Below are 20,549 nucleotides of genomic sequence, written 5' to 3'. Positions count from 1 at the left end.
CGTAATACGTAAGCGACACATCAACACTTTACTGTGCATATTTACGAGTCACGCAAAATATGCGCCGTGTTCAGGGCGGGGTGGGGGAGGAAAGAAAAGGAACTTGGGATAGACCAATCACGGTCGTCTTTGCATCTGCAAAGTTGTGAAGAGTAATTAATTCATAATTACAGTAATTAATAAGTAATAAGCAATTGATAATTGAGCTCTATGAAGTCAGCATAGAGCAACAAGTGACCAATGATGAGGAATATGTTTCTGTGTTCTACTAGATTGCTAAAATTGTTGTCAGTCATACATTTTAAATTATGTTGCCTTGTTGGTGTAATTTATAAATTGTAATTAAACAGCACACCAGGCAGTTAAGAGAGACAGTAGTCTTGTATTCCTGATGCTGTTTTTTTTTTTTTTTTTTTTTTATTGATTTATTTGCACATAAAATCATTACTGCACAGTTTCAGGTATCACAGTGGGGTCTTTGACTGGACAATCCCTCAGCCCTTTGGAGGAGGTGGGGCGTGGGGGTGTGTGAGAGGGTCATGTGCTTTTACGCACACTCTCTCTCTTTTATGAGGTAGGAGGAGCTTGTTGCACCGGGATCCTACTCGATGCAGCAGCCCCATCAGAACCTGTGGGTCCTCCCCCTTAGACCCCCCCTCCCCAAACCTACCTCTCTATCTAGAGCAGCCTTGTTATCACTTCCATCTGCGCGCCCCGGCTCGTGGCTCTCACGGCCCCGACGCATCCCTCAAATATGAGTCGCATCACCCGGAGACTGCATGCCGGTGCTACATAGGTAAGATCATTTCTGTATAGATAATTCGAAGGATTCTTATGGTTAAGTAAAGATATAGAAAGGAAGTGGCTTATCGCTTTGTCTACAATGCATGTGAGTGCTTTGTGCATGCAGACACATTCAGGTGATACCATGAAAAATGCACGCCTTCACTGTTAGATGAACTTTTGGGATGTCTCCATTTGTCAACTTTTAACATCAGTGGTGCATTTTGCATTTGGAAACTATTTGTGTGTTTTTATTTTTTTATTTGCAGGAATTTACTCCAGAATGACTATCACAATGCATCTCACCGCCGTGTTCTTGTTTGTAGCCGTAACAGGCATTGCCGGAGGTAATCCAATTATATAGAAATCACATTGCCAACTCCAGCAGCTTTTTTATTCTTAATGTGTTTTACTAAAACAATGCATCTCTCTTTTCCTGTCATGAGGTTGGGGATGCAGCTGCAACACAGAGAATGGATTTTGTGGGAAGACTGGAAAGTGCAGGTAGTGATGCTTGTGATAAGAAAAATCTCATATCCTGTGTTTTTTTTATACTTCACAGGTGCTCTGCTGTATTATTTCTGATTCATCAACTGGCAAATCAGCCTTTTGTTTGTTCAAACAATGGATTTTTTGGCCATAATCAAAGCCTCATCTCAGCACGCTGACATTATGGGGACAAGAGCATTGTGGACGGTGTATTAATAGGATTGTTCCCTTTTTTTTCCTCAGGTGCAAACCAGGCTGGCAGGGAGACCATTGCGAACGCTGCATCCCCTTCCCGGGCTGCCTGCACGGCTCCTGCGAAAAAGCGTGGCAGTGTGTCTGTCAACAGGGCTGGGTGGGCAGCCTCTGTGACCAAGGTGAGCCGCCATCAAGTACCACACATGCAGCAGCAGACATGCCTGGGGTGAGTCACTGAGCCCCAGGGGACAAGCGAAATACACTGGGGTTTATTTTTAGATCGGGGGGGAAAGACCTGATGAAGGTTGCTAAAGGTGACCCTTGTCATTAAACAAGATAATTGAGAACATTTTCCCCTTCATACAGTATATGATTTGGGAGTTATAAGTGACAATGCTGCAGTGGTGGAGTGGAAATAAAGGACACGAAGAGAGACGTTGCCAAGCACGTGGGAAGAGAGCGGGGGAGAAAGAAAGGAGTAAAAGAAAGGAAGTAAGACGTCACAGCTAAAAACAGAATGCTTTGTGTGCGTGTGTGTGTGTGCGTGCGTGTGTGTGTGTGTGACCACAGATACTCGCCTGTGCTCATCGCGGCCTTGTTCTGGGAATGCCACCTGCATAGAGACCGGAGAAGGGGGGTACCTGTGCGTCTGTCCCCAAGGTTTCACCGGACCGACCTGTCAGCTGAGGAGGAACATCTGTCTCACTGATGGGTACCAACATGTATTGCAGTTTGGTTGTCAAGCCATAATCAATACCCAATGAGTACCTCCAATTCCGAACCACAAACTGTTGCCATCATAAGAACCTTAATTAACTGTACAGGCAATAAGTAACATTTGTAACATTCTTAAGTGTCACCAGAGGTTAACTATTCCATTAAGAACTCTAAAATACTCTTTTAACTAACACACACCGTACACGTCTCATTTTCTAATATGAATTCAACCACGATCGATCTATTTTCTATGCTGCGTGTCCTCATTAGCGTTGCGTTTAAGCTGGAGCCGAAACCAGCTGACTTCGGGATATGCAGGGTACACCGTGGACTGGTAACCAATCAATCGCAGGGCATATATTTGGAAAATAATAATTTTAAAAGTCACATACTGTATAGACAAATAATTATGCACACTCACCTATGGACACTTTGGAGTTGTTCTTACATGCACAATTTTTGGAATGTGGGAGGAAGACAGAGTGCCCAGTGATAACCCACACAAACATGGGGAGCCAACAAACCACCCCTGCGCTGAGATTCAAACCCAGAACCCTTCTACTCGGAGGCAGACATGCTAACCACTAGCTCAGCGTGCTGTCTGAAATCAACCGCTAATATAATGCAAATCATTAACGTGATTAGCATGTGGCCGCTACTCGGGTGGCTACAGCAGTCACAGAAGAATCTAATCAGTCCTTTGTTTGCAAAAAGTAGGGAAATATGTCCAGGGTGAAAGAACAAGCACAGAAATTGAACAAAAAAGAGAAAGTACAAACCTGTCATAATAAAACCAGTAACAGCCTTTAAAGGGGTCATTTGCAGTTAAAAAAAAAAGTTATTATATCTATCTATCTATATCTAAGCAAGAACTGTATCAGCTTTGAATGTCATTCAACGAGAGATGATAGAGCTAGAGAACTCAAGTTTGACTTTTAGAACAGAGTGCTTTGCCAAATGTCTTTCATCCCTTGAAGGCAACCATCGCCCATCAAAACACAAAAGAATCATACAATCTGCGCTTTAAATGGAGCATGTTATGGAAACTTGACTTTTTAATTGCTTGTATACAAACAGTTGGGTCGCTTAAGTCCCGCCCCGCCCATCAAGTGTGAAATTTCACAACCAATTAATTTTCTTGTGCTGCCCATCGACGGAAATTGTATTGGGAACACCCCACAGTCGAGGCGGGAGGAGGGGAGCAGTCGCTCGTACCCATGAGACAGAACAGCCCCGCCAGCTGCTTGGAACAGAGCTGCTTAGAGAGGGTCACTGCTGTGATGACTTTCAGCTTGAAGTGCTTTAATTATTGATCCTTGGGGTATTTTGACCCTGTCACAGAAAGGACAACCAAAAAAAAAATAAATAAAAACCCGGGAACTCTATTCATTTGTGTTACAATGACACAATATTCTTCTTCAATATTTTGTGGTCCAAAATTTTCTCGCTTTCTATGAGTTTAAAGACAATATTAGAGCAATAATAAAATACATACATAATGATTAAGCCTGCTGAGAGTATATTTAGGAAAAGGGTCTAAGTACGCCCATGATTTGTCTCCAGAAAGCTTGATAAATAAATGAGAGTGTGGAGGGAAGCGTCAAGCTGATGTATCTGGCACCCTTTCTGTGAGACAGAACCGAGAGCCTAAAAAAAATCCAATATCCTTTATTTGTATGTCAAAGAATTGACAGTGCCTGTATAGATTGACTCTTATATAACTAAAAATTATATGACGTGACCTTCGCTTGCATTTCAGAACATTTTGTCTTCGTCAAAACAGCTTATTCCACAGTCAATAAATACAACACAGAGTAGATAACAATCGCGATGTTGGGAAGCTGCAGTATTACAGTCACAATGCACCCAGTGCACTTAAATGTGTTTCAGGGGAAGTGAGTCATTGATTCAACATTAAACATCTTGTAAGTGTGGCTGCACAATAATTCCTCCAGAGTCGGGAATATGTAATTTCCTATGATTTTATTTCAGATAATGTATTCTGTCTCCAGGTAAATTAGTTGCTGTGAAACTAATCTCTGTGGGTTTTTCTGCACATACATCCAGCCGACATATTATTTTAAGTGAGATAGATTGCATTGTGAAATTGAAAAGGCCCCAGGACAGCGCCCAGAGGGACCTCATGAATCAGCCCTCTATTTAAGGCCTTTGACCAAAGAGCCAGGTTTGATAAGCCCCCTAGTAAAAAGGACAGGGAAGTTAATCTGTCAGTATGAAATGAATCAAAGATACAAGGCATTCCAGTCGACTTTTCAGCAGCAAAAAAAAAAACGCAGTAGATGTAGAATCACTGTTTTCAACGATTCGACTATTGTAGACAGACTGACAGACAAGGCACAGAGTGAACCTACTGATCTGACAAAATGAACAAAGCTCTCTCGCTTTGACACAAAGCAAGTGTGAAGAGGATTGGATGAGAAATGAGACAGGTAGAGAGGTGACATGGATCTCTGGCCTCCACAACCTCGGGGCTATTTTTAGCTGGATTCAAAATCAGTAGGTTTCTTTCTTTCTTTCTTTTTTCTTTCTTTCTTTCTTTCTTTCTTTCTTTCTCTATCTATTGCTCCATTTATCCATCATCTAATCTATCGAGCTAAATCGTTATTCTCCAAGAATGTTAAAACCAACAAGGAACTTGTAGCTGTTAGTTGGTGCCAATCTAGTAATAAATATAACGTACATTCTTGTGGGTGAAATCATAAAATAAAAAGAAGAAGATTAAGGGACCCCAGAACACTACCCTGAGGAGCTTCATTAACTTTCTCGTGATTTTAAAACCCATTTTCAGGAAGATAAATGAAGAGTTGTCAGACTTGAGCCACTGTTAACTATACTACTTTGAGTCCATCCATCCATCCATTTTCCATACCACTCACAAGTGTCGCGGGTCTGCTGGAGCCTATTCCAGCTATCTTTGGGCGAGAGGCGGGGTACACCCTGAACTGGTTGACAGCCAATCGCAGGGCACATACTGTATAAACAAACAAACATTCGCACTCATATTCACACCTATGAACAATTTAGACTCAATTAACCTACCATGCATGTTTTTGGGATGTGGGAGGAAACCAGAGTATCCGGTGATAACCAACGCAGACACAGGGAGAACATGCAAACTCCACACAGGCGAGGCTGAGATTTGAACCCCGGTCCTCAGAACTGTGAGGCAGATGTGCTAACCAGTCATCCACCACGCCACCATATTTGGTATTAGATATTAAAAATCACTAAGTTTTTGCTTAGATACAGGACAACAATCCATGAAAGTTTGTGAAAATTCCAACTGCATACTCTTTATATTAAATGAAATAAACAAAAAAGAAAGGAAAAGGGCCCAGGACACTACCCTGGAGAACCTCACAAATCATTAACTTTCTTTTTTTGGAATTTGATCCATCTCTCATCTCAGCTCTCAAGACGACTGAGAACCAAAACACGTAGCAAGGTGACACAAACACAAACAGCTACCACTACCTCAGATATTTAAAATAAATAGGGTTATTGTTTACATGTATGACAATGATCCATGAAAGAACACAAATTGCAATAAGCCACTGTTAAAAACAGAGGTGAAATATTATGTGATCTTCATCTTAATGGAAATAAAAAGAAAGACAAAAAGGCCCTCGGACATGACCCTGAGAGACCTGAAAAATCAGAACTAAATGAAAGCTGTTTTAGGGATAAAACCACTCATGAGTGCTCATCCATCCATTTCAGGGTTGCAGGGAGCTGGAGCCTATCCCAGCTGACATAGAGCGACACCTTGGACTGGTCGCCAACCAATTACAGGGCACATAAAGACCACCATTCTCAGTTACATTCACACCGTCACCAAATGGGAACTGAACCCACGCTGCCTGCATGGAATTCATAAGTCATAAGCGTGAACCATTACATTGTCAGTGACCACCTTAATGAACCTGTCAGCATGATCTTTTCTGTTCTGTCTATCAGCTCCCCTTGCCAGAATGGAGGTACTTGCACAGAAATGGGTGACGCCTTGGAAGCCCACTCTTCCTGTTTATGCCTGCCTGGATTTTCTGGAAACTTCTGTGAGATCGCTGCTGACGTCTGTCAATCCAACCCATGTCTAAACGGCGGCAACTGCACCAACCACGGGGCGACCTTCATGTGCTCATGCCTTCAAGGCTTCACCGGTTTGAATTGTAATGACACTGGCCTCTCTCCGTGCGCCGCCACGCCCTGCGCCAACGGGGCTATGTGTGTCAGCCGACCTGACGGAACCTTTCGCTGCGTTTGCCCAAAATGGTTCTCGGGCCGGGTGTGTTCCGTGCAGCGCCGGCCAAAAGCCAAGCCAAAGCAAGCTGCCGGCAAACCCCTGGACCACGGGGTGTTTGCGCTGACTCCGCAGCACTACTCTCTCCCTGCCCACGCCTTCCACAAGCTTCTCCAACCACCCGAGAGGGATCTGCTCAAGATCACGCTGAAGGAGACGGTGCACCATTCCCCCGGTGTGCTGTCCAGTCACGCTCAGCTGGTGTGTTTTGGCATGCTGGCCCTGCTCACCTGCCTAGTCATCCTGGCCACCACGGGCATCGTGCTGTTCGGCCGCTGCGAGACGTGGCTGGCCAACGCCAAGTACAGCAAGCTCGTGCGGCAGCAACGCGAGCACCTGCTGAAGGAGGCAGGCGGAGCGAGCCACGAGGAGACGGAACACTCGGTGAACATCATCCTGCCGGAGAAGATCAGGCTGAAGAGCTTTGGGAGGCACTACACCTCCATCTGACCTCCGGAAGGCGATACCGTGAATGCAAATCAGAAGTGAACCTTGTTGATACAATATATTTGAATGTACAGTCGAGCACAAACATGGCACTGATTGTAAGTACTTTAAGGCAGGGGTTCTCAAACTCTTTGAGGGGAAACGTTTCCAAGGACCCCTTCATAATCCCAATGCCAATTAAACATAACTATCACGTGTCCCCCTAAATGCCTTGGGAATCATTTCTATTTTGAACGTTTCAACCAGCATGACCTGTTTAAAAGAAAGGAACTAAATTCTATTGAATTAATTGCAATATTTGTCCATCGTCGCTAGCTGATGTGCATTACTGTCACTAACAACAGGGTTGTGAACAGGGCTGTGAACAAAGAGGATTTATTTACTAATGCACAGTCAGTGTTGCAAACTTAGCGCTTTGGTCAATATATTTAGCGACTTTTCCAATCTTTTTAGGGACTTTTTATTTTTATTATTTAATAAAGCGACTCAGAAGTTTAATTCCCAATAAGAAGCAAACCCAAGCGGACTAATTTTCACTTTGTTTTTCGTATGACAAGAACGGAGCTGTGCAATCTCTGAGTCAAATGCGCTGAACATTGCAAAGACATGCTGCCCTTTTATATTTTGCAAAAGTGATTCATCCACGGAAACTTTTGACTCAAGGTATGTGCTTCCAAGCTGCAGATATTTTGGTGAGCCCACCTTGCCTCACCTGTACAACTCTACATGAAAAGAGCATGAGAGAGCTAGAAATGCTGCATGCATGCAGGGATGTCAGATTTATCTGTTAGTTTACAAACATATCAGTGCTTTTAAATGGCCCAAAGCTAAGATGCGACATTAATTTCTTTCAAATCATTTTGTGGACCTCCAAGTTACATCTCATGGAGCCCTGGGGGTCCGGGGACCCCAGTTTGAGAACCTTTGCTGTAATGTGTGACATTATGAAACATGTTAAATACCAAATAGCAAGGTGTTGTGTGCCAGTTCTTTAAGTCATTAGTTTAATATATGCAAACATTTTAGGACCATACGAAACATTGTGCATTTTCTATGTTGATTAATGCAAAAACAGTTGCCAAAACGTTAGGTACACCTGCACAATCCAATGAGATTCAATACAAGAGCGGTATGGGAAAACAAACATGCTTTTCCACTTCAGCTCCCTCTTCTGGATCTGCTTTGCTCCAGTGCAAGTGGACTGTAACCACCAAAAGCGAAAATCAATTTTCCCCATCAGGCGTTTTAATCTCACGAGTTCTTGCTCAGCACGTGTGCTGCTCCTCCACACAATTTGGTGGAAATGGGTTGCGTCATTTTTGCGTCAACAAACCAACACATCAAAACAAGACCTCTCAAACCTGGGTAATATTAATGCTCAGTTTGTGACTGGCACTACTGTATAAGGTTCATTGAAGACTAAATTATCCTGACCAGTGCGAGGTGCACCGCTCCTCTTGCCTGAAATCAGCTGGGATAAGCTCCAGCTCCCCACTAATGACGATAAGCGCTGTAGAAAATGGATGGCTGGATATAATTACAGATTTTTTTTAAATATGAAATCTTTGATTTTTAAACTTTGAAACAGGTACATTTGACGCTCTGCATTAAAAAAAAACATTGTAATTAAAATGATTTCAACTTGATTTATACTTATATGTAATTAAAAGAGGGAAATAAAATCACAAAATAAGGCCAGTTGCAGAGGTTTCAGATTCTTTTAAACTGGCATATTTTTCTTCTTTCAGATTCTTTTCAGACTTTAGAACAGGTCAATCTGACCTGCAGTACGACACGGGGGTTAACATTGTTTTTAAAGTTATATGTTATTTTTGCCATCTTGTATTGGCTCGCATTAGATTGTGCAATGACCGCATGGCTAACACTGACTGTACATCAGGGAAAAGTCGAAGTGATCATATGATATGATGTAACCACTTGCAGAGATTTGTAGAATTTAAGTGTTGCATATAGATATCTATTTCCTACATTGTAAAATCGTCGTTGATAATTATTGTGAGAAAGATTCATTACTCTATCATTAAGTATTAATATTAATGCAGTATAATTAGAGGTCATTTGAAAGAAATGTGTTATTTCAGAAGTGTGTATTAAGCTTTTATCCCTTTGCATTAATCAGGACCCAAGAGGTAGCTCAATTTCCAAAAGCTTGGTGACTTCAATTTCAAACAAAGCAGGTGCTTATTAGAAATATAAAGGCTCATTGGCATGGATAAAGAGTTCTTACTCAATGTGGCTGGAGGTGTCAAGTACCGCTGACCGACTGCAACTTAGTTTTTTTTTCTGATTGTTCCCTTCAAATATTGGATGAAAATTTCAATATCCATATACTTTTTATCCAAACCATCCTGGCCTTCCGTAATTAATCAGTCTGGAGCACATTTGAAGTTTCTGTCCAACTTTATTTACTACTTTGTGCCAGCTCTGCTGAGCTCCAAAATGAAGGTTGGATCAAAGCTGTAAAATGTCCTTCTCCAGGTAGCTACCCACTCCTACTGATGCAAGGGGAAAAATGATTCATGACTTGTAAATGTAATGATGTGTGTCATTTTGTGATAGAGTCACACGTGTGGAGCAATAGTGCATGGAAAAATAGTCAGATTTATTAGCTGGTGACAAGGTGGATTTGTTTGCGGTTGTATACACAGGCAGATTTACATGTTTTCCTGTTTTTAGAACATTTCTCCCCATTCTTTATTGAAGTCACAATATATTAGAATTGCCACAGCATCAAGTCAAGAAATATAGTGTTGAGTAAAGTGCATAAGTAATGTGCAAAATGAATAAAGAATTTAAATGAAATTGGGATGAAGTATGTGCAAAAACAATAAAAATTTAATGAGAATGACACACTCAGAAATTCAAAGAAAACGAATATAAAATTTAAACAAAATCATAAATAGGCGCACAATTTTCTGCATTTAAAAAAATGATCTAACAGTTTTTTTCATTTGAAATTATTGAAATATATCTTTGAATGAAATATTTAAATGAAGAGGTGCGTAGTTTTCTTTGGAGCCATGTAGTTTAAAAAAAATATAATATTCAGATTCATTACACATTTAGCCATGCTTAGAACTTTTGTATTGTTGAAAATGCGTAAAATATCCACAGTCCACTTTAAAAGGGTCCGTTCAATGTTATGCTTTTACTGCAACTATGAGGCTCTTACCAGCCTAAAACCTATATCTGCTGTTGTTCTTTTTTTTCCACCAATGTTTTTACTGGCTGTACATTGTATTTAATAAAATGCATTTAAGGAAGAAGAAGAAAAAAAAAGTATGCACCAGAGTTGATGTGATTTAAATCTTGACCTCAGACTTTTACTCCACTAATCACCTTGTTACCTGATCTTGTCACTTTAGCGTGGAGCTTTTAGAGCTTTTAGACAAGATTATGCCTACAAATCCCATTCAGCCGAGCGACTAGATCAGATGTCAAACCAAATGCAAGCCAACTGATGCACAAAACAGTGTCGAAATATTTAAATAATTCAGTACTCCCCTCCGCGTGCATGGCTGAAAATTAATGGGCAGCAAATAGCAAAGTCAAATTTCAGTCTCTGTCGCCCTCTGGTGGAGAAACTGTCACAGCAGCCGTGATAAAAAAATTGTTCCGAGTGAAATAAATGTGTGCCAAGACTTCTTTAATCCTCTTTAACCTTGCTTTACAGGCTGGAAAGAACATGGAAGCTTTATGTTTGGGTAGAAAAAAGGACGTGGAACAAGTACACTGTGGCCTTAGTCTTGCATTGAGAACAATTTTTCAATGAATGACGGTCAACAACCTTATTGTGTAATTTCCACTATGGCCACAAGATGTCAGCCATTCATAGTCAGAGCCGTGCGTAAAGCGAAGACAGTACAGTGCTGTATGAACGCATCAAAAACGTCATTGCATAAAACTCTAAAAGTGCAGCGATGCCAGTTTCTTCTTTCCCACAGTGGTATGTTTATCAAGATGGTGAGTAGAATAACTCTGGTGCTCCTATTGGGAAAAACATTTGGAGGCGCCACATATGTTTTTTAATTGGACCACACAAAAATACAAACAAACAAAAAAAAGCTGATTTTTTTGGCCGCTGTAGCTATATGAACCTCTCCAGACTCCTATTAACCTCTACCATACGCTTATAAACAATTTATATGCTCTAAAACACCTTTTAAACTCTTAAGCAAATCCAGAGTAGCACTATACACTTTTTATTCCTTGTAATATACAGCATGTCGGAATGAAATTCTTTTGTTAGTTTTTTTTTATTTTGTTTTAATTTTTTTACTGTTTTAGTTAATTACGGACAATATTAATACGAAAAAAATCCGCAACGTACCGAATCCCCAATAAGTAAAGCGCAATGTAGCGAGGAAACACTTTATGAGACACTGCTGGCAATTATTGCCCCATTCATTGGCTCCACTTGTGCATTTCAGTGACAGAGACTCTCCACACTTTGCTTTTAAGCCACAGGTGCATATCAAATTATAAATATAGTTACCGGTAAGTGTTATTGTAAAACACAAATACACAGTGTTCCCTTGCCACTTTGCGCTTCACGTTTTGCGGCTTCAGTGCGTTTTTCAGAAATATTCATAAAATAAATAAATAAATAGAAAAATACAGCCATATCGGCTGCCATATTGGCTGCGCATCATCGCAGCCTCACCCAGCATCTTCCCTTGTTGTGTCTTGCCAGTCTCGTCCACGCTGTTGACTGTCTCGCATACTGTATCTTAGTGCTGTGTTCTTGATAACTTTTTTGGTTTAAACAATGACGTTTTTTGATTAGTTAAGCCCTTACAAGGCCGCCGAAGCGCTATGCCCCTGCGAAAACTTCCTCTGGGGCGCCCAAGACGAGGAGGAAAAAGAAGATGATGACCATCAGCGAAAAAGTGAAACTTGTACATATGATCAAAGAGGGCCGAAGTTATGCATCTGTGGCACGACATTATGGCGTGAATGAATCTACAGTGCGGTACATCAAGAAAGAGGAGGCAAACATCCACAAAACTGCTTCAATAACCTTCAATAAGGAAGCGAAACGTGTGGTAACTCCGCGTAATAAGAGAATTGTGAAAATCAGAATCATCTTTATTTGCCAAGTATGTCCAAAAAACACACAAGGAAATTGTCTCCGGTAATTGGAGCCGCTCTAGTACGACAACAGACAGTCAATTGACAGAGAACACATAAAGACATTAAGAAAAACAGTCACTGAGCAATAAAGGGTTGCTAGTTATCTGGCAATGCCGGTACAATTTATTTATTTATTTTTGACAATTGCAAAAAGATGCAGAGTCCTCCAGCACTTAATTACTGTATAATAAATGTTAATTACTGTATAGGGTTTTATAATTAAAGATTTAAGTAAATACGTGTGCTGTTGTAATCTTTGTTTCAAATATGTAAAGTATAAATACTGTTTACATATTTGAAAAGTTCTGGTACCCACATACATGAAAATTCCTTGAGGGGGGGTGGGGGGTGCAAATCCCACTTTGCGGTTTTTCACCTTTCGCGGGAGGTTCTGGTCCCCATTAACCGCAAAAACCGAGGGAACACTGTATACTGTAGATACTATATTTGTGCAGCTTTGCAGTGGCTGGCCGGATCTCACTTCGTACCCGGAAACGTATATTTTTGATGTGAAAGCTCATGTTTTACAATACCGTTCATCTGCAACCCTAAATACTTGCCGACGGTCGGCCACTCATGAAAACTAGTCGAAGAATCCCGCACACCCGTGCAGCAGTAAAGTCACATTTGGCGGTGTCGCTCGGTGTGCAGCAGCCTTTAGATTTAATGTTAGGGGTGAGGGTTAAGTTTAGTTTTAGGTTTTGGGTTGGGTTTAGAGTTACATGTAGTGTTAAGGGGTTGGCTGGTCAGGTTACCATATGGCTGTGCTGTTATTTACTCAGGAGCAGAAAAAAACAGATGCTTATGAGAGATAAGGTTAGTTAGGAGTTAGGGTAGTTAGGTTTTAGGGTTAGGGGTTAAGGTTAGTGGATTAGCATTGTACGTACGCTTTACTACTATAAACATTGAACTAGCTATGAATGAATAAGCGTTCATTCTGTTGTAACCAAGATCTGAAAGTGACGTTATAACATGTCTGATTGAGGCTGTTTTCCATATATTAGGAATGTGTTTAACTGTTAACTTGTACACAGAGAGCTTTTTGTGTGCTGGGGCCCAGCACACATTTTCATGTGTCTACTTATGACCCCTGGAGGCTCGAGAGGGGCCCTCTCCTTCAAATGGCTCAGCTCCTCGCCGAGCTATAAAAGAAAAACAGACCGGCACACATTAACCCTTGACCCTTTGGCATGACGGATGAGGCGTAACATGCGTGGGCCCAACGTACATATGGAAAGAATCCAGAGTGCTTTGAGGGGCGCACACATTAGATCAAGTTACTGTATTCTTCATCTTAGGTTGGCACCCCACATTCAGCTGTCTGCTCCGTGCACCTCAAATGACTTCCAGATGAGCAGTGAAGTCAGGACACGGTCCTCAACACTCAGACAGCATCAAAACCAAACTGAAACATTGACTTCATTACCAAGGATTAAGCACCTAAACACAAGCCATAATGTTTTCGCCCACGTTTTTAATGTTAGCTAGCTATCTACGTAACACGTCAGGCAGAGGGGAAGTTTGTTTATTCATTTTAGTCATTTAGTTACCTTGTTAGCGAGTCAGGTAGCACATTAGCAAAAACTTACTTTGATAGCGAGTGAGTCATTTCTTTAGGCCGATCTTTGAAAAAAAGTAATTGAGCAAAACATTTGTGTTCAGTTATGAAGTTCGGTAGCTCGTAAGTTAGCCAAATGTAGTGCTAATCGTTAAGGAATTTGTTTTCCTAGCTAGTGAGTTTTGTTCATTTAGTTAGGAAAACAGTAAATCATTTTGTAATCTTGTGTTCATTTGGTGGCACGGTGGGCGACTGGTTAGCATATCTTCCTCACAGTTCTAGTGACCGGGGTTCAAATCCCAGCCCCGCCTGTGTGGAGTTTGCATGTTCTCCCCGTGCCTGCGTGGGTTTTCTCCGGGCACTCCGGTTTCCTCCCACATCCCAATAACATGCATGGTAGGTTAATTGAAGACTCTAAATTGCCCGTAGGTATGAATGTGAGTGCAAATGATTGTTCGTTTATATGTGCTCTGTGATTGGCTGGCGACCAGTTCAGTGTGTCCCGCTTCTCGCCCGAAGATAGCTGGGATAGGCTCTGGCACGCCCGCAACCCTAGTGGGGATCAGCGACAGATGAATGAAGAAGAAGAAGAAGAAGTAGTAGTTGGAAAATTAGGTAGTAAATAGCTAGGACGTTACACGTATCTAGCTATCTGGGTAGTTAGTTGGCTAGCTAGCAGGATTAAGCAAAACTATAAATAACTTTTTCCCGATCGAAATTACAACCCGTCAAAGTGACTAGTGGGATTGGCGGTGCTTCCCGCCTCTGCTGAAATTCACCTGCATTTGGTGGCTGTTAATGTCAAGCCCTGTGCATGTCGGTAGCTTCACAACAATGTTGTCAAGTAACAAAATATAAATACTCTGTTACTGTGATCAAGTTGATTTTTAAGTATCTGTACTTTACTTGAGTTGTTATTTTTTTTTCATTTTCTTTTACTTTCACTCCTAACATTCAAAAACAAAACTATACTTCTACTCCTTTCTTTGTCAAAATAGTCCTGTTTTTTTGTTTTTTTTTAACCTCCATAGATGACTAAACCAGTGATTCTCAATGGGACCCAGAAGTGGGTCATGGACCCATAATGGGTGGGTCGCAGATCTGGTTGTAAAAACATTACTGGGGGTCCTTTGACATACAGTACTGTATGTTGTTTCGAGGCTAGTTTGTGTCGTAGCATAAGAATATGCGGTCTCTTGGCACACAAACACACTCAATTTGTGAAGTACTTAATGCTTTTCGTTGGATTCCTTTATATTCATCAGGTGTTTTATATACGGAGATTTACTGCAATAATGTACATTCAATTGTCATGTTTATCCACAGTTTCTTAATAAGATGCTCTGAAAAGCACATAGAACACATCAGTATGTTTTGTAAGTATGATATCGATACTGTATATTTTCAAAGGCTATTTTTTAACAGTCCAATTTCTTTCTTGTTCTTATCTTCTACGAAAGGGGTTCGTGACTTGGCGACAATAGGAAAATGTCGGTCGCAGGGGGACAACTGTTGAGAAACAATGTATATATATATTTAAAAAAAAAAAAAAAGATAGAGCGAGTTAAAGCCAATAATGTTTGAGATCTTGATTGATTGAGATCTTGGGTTCTTACAAGGTGGAAAAAAACAGGAACAACAGCAACAATGAAGAATGTGAACCAGGGAGCCTTATTGACGACAACAGATTTGGAGACATTCCAATTCAAAGAATTATTTGATGTTGCTGCGACAAGAATGATTTGTAGCGAATGCGTTCTGTCTCGTGCTAATGTGAAAACTACAATCTTCTAATCTGAAAAAACAGAGTAGAAGAAAGGTTTATTTTTCAGATATCATTAGCTAATTTAAATTTTTTTGTTACCCAATTCACAACATTAGCAAAGCCATGGGAACACGTTTTGCTAACATAAAAGTCGGGCCAATGCTAGCTAGCTCTTGTTTCAAAAGAACAAGGTGACCGTGACTTTATTAGTTAATAGAAGAGGGAAACTATTTTGTTTGTAGAGAATTTTTTTTCCCGTTGTGCAAAGTTATCAAAACGGGTATTGTATAACAGACAATCAAAAATTATTTTTACTTTGCAAGTCGTTTCAGAGTCCATACTTTTTTTCACTTTGACCAAAGTACAGAAGTTGAATCACTACTTTTACCAGAATTTTTTAACGCAAGTATTTGTATTTCTACTTGAATACAGAGTATGAGTACTTTTGCCACCTGTGCTTCACAATAAAGGCCATCGGTTGTCATCTGCCTTGTTCTTGTCGCAAAACACACCACTGAGTACATAAAGTGACGCAAAGCTATATACGGTTTTCTGGACTTTTTTTTTTTTACTTTAGCTAACACTTGGCGGAGGTCTGCACTTACTGACTGACTGTATTCCGGTTTATGTATTCATTTATTTGGTGGGAGGTCCCTTTATGGGTTTGCGGGGAATGAAAAAGACTGGATTGTTTTGTGGTTAATGGTTGAATTTACTGCCCAACTTTTCATTAGTTAGTCTAAATAAACCCTCCTCTCTCTCATATATGTAGACATGTGAAGGGACTACAATGCCAAAGCAGATGTTAACAAACCTCAGAGGCTTCATACGTGTCAAGCCTCAATCAACTTGAGACCGTGTGTAAAACTCAAGACAGACACTTTGTGCAGCATGCTAATTAACATTTCATCTGCTTTTTGCTGAGGAGGGAGTTGCTGTTGCTAGTGGCGGAGGGGGGGATCGGTGCACTAAGCCTCCAAAACGTGTGGCAATATATCACTCACAATAATAGGGTCATGTGCGATTATCCTCATTTATTTGTAAGCGGTAAATAAGGCTTAGGAGGAGGTGGCGCTGGAGAATGCGGCTTCTTTTCTGCAGATATACACTCGGCAGAGTCTTCATTAGGTACTCCAGCACAATGCAAAGGAGAAACTATTACAAAGATAACAATGCTCAGTTTTGAGGATCTCATTCTTGTGTTTATTGTCGTGGTATAGAAGTCCACTGTCTCATGCTGTTTCTAGTATTCTGGGCAGTTTATTTAGAGATGTTTTAAAAATTGATTATTCAGAGAGGCCCAAAATATTAGGAACACATCTCACGGTGATGCAGTGCACTTCTACACAACTGTCAATTAAAATTGTAGTGCAACAATTTGTAAATAATTTCTTTAAAAATGTGTGTTTAAAAAAACATTTAAAAAGTATTTTGCCAGACTATTTATCTATTTTGTTTTTATATTTATTAAAATGTTGTAGGCTGTTTGTTATTTTGATATTTTACATTTCTGAATATTGATTAATTCAACAAATATAATTTATTTAAAAATATTCACTTTGAAAAAGATGTATTTTAAAACATGCAAAAACATGAGAATATTTGTTAAAAATATGTATTTGCCAAAATGTTTATTTTGAAAAATTTATCTAAAAACAAGTCTACCTTGATAATACATATTTATTTCAGTATATTTATTTAAAAATATGTATTAACGAAGTAGCAGCAGTAGTCACTTTAAGGCTTTATTTAAAAACATGATTTCATATGTATTTGTTTTAAAATATATATTTTTCAAACTATATTTATGTAAAATATTTAATACAAAACGTATTTATTTCATAACATTTTAATTATTGATATATACATTTAAAATATGTATTAATCAATAAATTTTTAGTTCTTTCACTATTATATGGATCAATTGTAACCGCATGTCACCCAGATTGCAGACATATTTGCTAGGGGACACATTTAAAAATATGCAAGTGCGATTCATCACCCTCCCAAAAATGACAATAACATATTATGAAGGAGAAAAAAACTCCACATTCTCAAACAGCCTTAATAAGCGCACCACATAAAGGACATTTCCACAGGAATGCATGCAGAGCCCTGTTTTGCCTTATTGTGGAGGAAATTGAGGATTCGTCCTTTTGTTTTCTTATTGTGAGGACCACAAAAAAAAAAAAAATCTGAAAGAAAATCCCCCCAAAACATTGTTTTATAAGAGCAAAGTGGCAAGGTAATGATTAGAAACAGCAGCTTGTCAGCACGAGCAACAGTGTAGAGGTAGATGAAGACATTTTATTGTATGAAAAAATATACGCATAAAAGCACACACGCACGCGCACGCACACAGTCTATAATGTATATATATATATATATATATATATAAAAAAAGCGATATGGACAAGAGAGCAGCAATCGACGCTCCTTAGGATCTCATACATCAGTAGCGGTTCTCCGGACGTACACCGTTTCAGAACCGAACTTCACAACAATACCGAGGAGCGCAGTGATGCGCACTTGCCCACATTACATAACATTACATTAAAAAGACAAACTAACCTTTTTTTTTTTTTTTTTTTTTTTTTTGGTGCAGGTAAATTCACCCCAAAATGGTGCGGAGGGAGGCTCATACACACACAAAATACTAGTCAGACTGAAGAGGAGTTATAATACCCAAAATATGCAGCATTTCGGTTGTTTCCTAGCAGCTCTACATGCGTCTACACGTGAATGACCAGGCTGTTGCCTTGCACCAGCCTCTCCCGGTACCGCTCCAGCCAGTCTCTGAGCTCCGAGATCCGGTAGCCCTCGGGTCCCCTCCCCCCCTGGTAAACTATCTTGCCCTCCTGCAGGATGTAAAGTCTGTCGAAGTAGGCGCCGTAGGCGGCGTTGCAGGGGTTCTCCATGCCGTCGACCACCACCGGGCACCCGGGCGCCTCGGAGCGCATGAGCTGCGCCGCGTGGAGCCGGTCCTGCAGGCAGCGGTGCTTGGGGATCTGGTAGGGCGCGTCGGTGCTCACCCAGCCGTCCGAAGGGTGCGCCTCCTCGATGTACACCAGCACCGAGTCGGCGATGTCGGCGTGGTCCAGCACCAGCCCCTGGAACGCCTTGAGGCGCGCCATGAAGGGGGGTCAAGTGCAGCTGCCGAAGTTGAGGATGAGCGGTCTCCTGTCTCGGGCGAAGTCCAGGATGCGCCCGCGCCGCTCGTCCTCCAGCCGCACCACCTCCGTGTTGGGCGCGCCGCGGCCGACGCGCGCCGCCTTGAGGAGGTCCAACTTGTGTCCGTGCCACACCGCCTTGAGGGAGTCCAGAGTGAAGAAGCGGTTGGAGTCGGAGATGCAGAGAGGAGGGTCCATGGCGTCGCTCTCCTCCCGCTCCTTCATCCGGAGGAAAAACCTCCTCCGGATGCACAGAAAGTCCAGGAGCCAGAACATGACCGCGGCCAGCAGGAAGCGGGGCAGCAGCACCAGGCACACCAGCGCGTTCTTGACGGCCTTCGCGGTGTTCATCGTGCGCCCCCCACCCCTTCCCATGCACAACCCCACCCCCCCACCCCACCTAAAAATGCGTGCCGCCCGACTTCAAGTTGGGTGACTTGCAACTTCCCCTCTTTTTATAGCAGCCACAGGTCTCAATGATGCACACCCCGCCTCCTGCACAGCGGGGCCGAGGCCTCACATGGCGGGGATTACCTTCTGTCAACTCCGCTGCTTTGAGCAGCTGCCAGGGAACCGTCAAATGCTGAGAGCCGTCAAAGTGAAAGTTAAGGAAATGCTCCAGTCGTGCATTATGTGTGACATCAACCTCAAAGGCAACATTTCATCTGTTGCGACACGATAAGTTGGGTAAGGTTAGTTGCACATCATTGATCCCGAGAGAGATCATACCTCATTTATAAAGAAGTAAGCCCTGACTCCAGTGCCGATTCTAGGCTCAGAGGTTTCGGGGTGCTGAGCTCCCAGCTCGGCAAGATACATTTAACTGTTTTGTACATTTTAACATGCGTTCATTCCAACATTTCTGGAAAAAAAGCACAACTCTTTTTGGAAAACTAAAAGATTATTTAAATGTTGAGCCACAGCAAAAGAGGAATGAATTTGAATCATAAAACAAACATGTTGTAATCCTAAATTTGGGGGGAAGACAACTCGTTTTGATGCAGCATCACCTGTACATACTCATTAACAGTATGCATTTTTTATGGTTTTTTATTTATTTATTTTTTTCCTAGAGTGAAGGTCAAAAATTTACCTTGGATTTCCTTTCGAGTGGATTTAGTCGTACCAATGAAGTTGTCATGTGAGTGGACTATTAAGGCAAACCATTCGGGCAACTCAGTCTCAGTCTCAAGGGATGAGGGAAGAAAAACCTTACCGGCCTACAAAAGGTATAAAGCAATTTAAATATTGCTATACAAACTGTAAAAATGCGTCACAATGGAAATTGTTTAGACATTGTCATGGAGTATAGGTTCAACAAATACCTTAAAGAAATAAGGTATGCGTATCCTGCGGGTGAACTGGAGCCGACCGTAGCAGACTTATTCGCAGGAGGCGGGATACACTGGACTGGTCGCCAGTCAGTCGCAAGGCACGTTTTGACAAACAACCATTCACACTCACAACTAAGAGTCTTCAGTAATAATAACCTATATGAATTTGGAACGTGGGAGGAAGGCTCAGTAGTACCCAGAGAAAACCCACACAAGCAAGGGGAGAACATGCCAACTCCAGATTCGAAGCCGGAACGTTAGAACTGTGAGGCAGATGTGTTCACCGTTAGTACACCATGCTATCCCCCTGACATACATTTGAAATATGCTGTAATATAAACCTACAGCTGTCTTGATGGTTGATAAAACATTTCATTAGCCTGCAGAAGGTAAAAATAAAACACAAATACAAACTACTGAAAGTAATGCAAGCCACATAATGCTTTGGAATAATTTTAAAAAAGTGTCATCGTGAATTGATTTTAGACATTTTTTCGTACAGTCTAAAGAAAAATGTCTTATGGCACATATACAAACAGCCAGTCACGCTTCCGTTCAGACCCACGGACAATTTAGAGTCTTCAATAAACCTGCATCTTTTTGGAATGTGAGAGGA

The 20,549-nt window shown here is 41.2% G+C and overlaps 2 protein-coding genes across 2 annotated transcripts; one reads left to right on the top strand and one right to left on the bottom strand.

Annotated features, from left to right (window-relative positions):
- The first annotated feature begins 499 nt into the window (after positions 1-499).
- LOC133488270 (protein delta homolog 1) lies at positions 500-10,247 on the top strand. Its single transcript, XM_061795918.1, has 6 exons — positions 500-796; positions 1,053-1,130; positions 1,230-1,287; positions 1,516-1,646; positions 2,038-2,179; positions 6,163-10,247. Exons 2-6 carry the CDS (start codon positions 1,067-1,069, stop codon positions 6,953-6,955), a joined length of 1,188 nt encoding a protein of 395 aa, XP_061651902.1. The 5' UTR covers positions 500-796; positions 1,053-1,066; the 3' UTR covers positions 6,956-10,247.
- Positions 10,248-17,716: 7,469 nt separating this feature from the next.
- dio3a (iodothyronine deiodinase 3a) lies at positions 17,717-18,967 on the bottom strand. The gene has a single exon (XM_061794916.1). It carries the CDS (start codon positions 18,948-18,950, stop codon positions 18,162-18,164), a length of 789 nt encoding a protein of 262 aa, XP_061650900.1. The 5' UTR covers positions 18,951-18,967; the 3' UTR covers positions 17,717-18,161.
- Between the last annotated feature and the right edge of the window lie 1,582 nt (positions 18,968-20,549).

This window comes from Phyllopteryx taeniolatus, chromosome 13 (genome assembly GCF_024500385.1).
Source record: "Phyllopteryx taeniolatus isolate TA_2022b chromosome 13, UOR_Ptae_1.2, whole genome shotgun sequence".
In the NCBI taxonomy this organism is placed as follows: domain Eukaryota; kingdom Metazoa; phylum Chordata; class Actinopteri; order Syngnathiformes; family Syngnathidae; genus Phyllopteryx; species Phyllopteryx taeniolatus.
This window is presented reverse-complemented; position numbering and strand designations above follow the sequence as displayed.

Coding starts and splice junctions, on each gene's coding strand:
- LOC133488270 (XM_061795918.1), top strand. CDS start 1,067: ATGACTATCACAATGCATCTCACCGCCGTGTTCTTGTTTGTAGCCGTA. Junction 1,131..1,229: donor CGTAACAGGCATTGCCGGAG/GTAATCCAATTA, acceptor TCCTGTCATGAG/GTTGGGGATGCAGCTGCAAC. Junction 1,647..2,037: donor GGGCAGCCTCTGTGACCAAG/GTGAGCCGCCAT, acceptor GTGTGACCACAG/ATACTCGCCTGTGCTCATCG.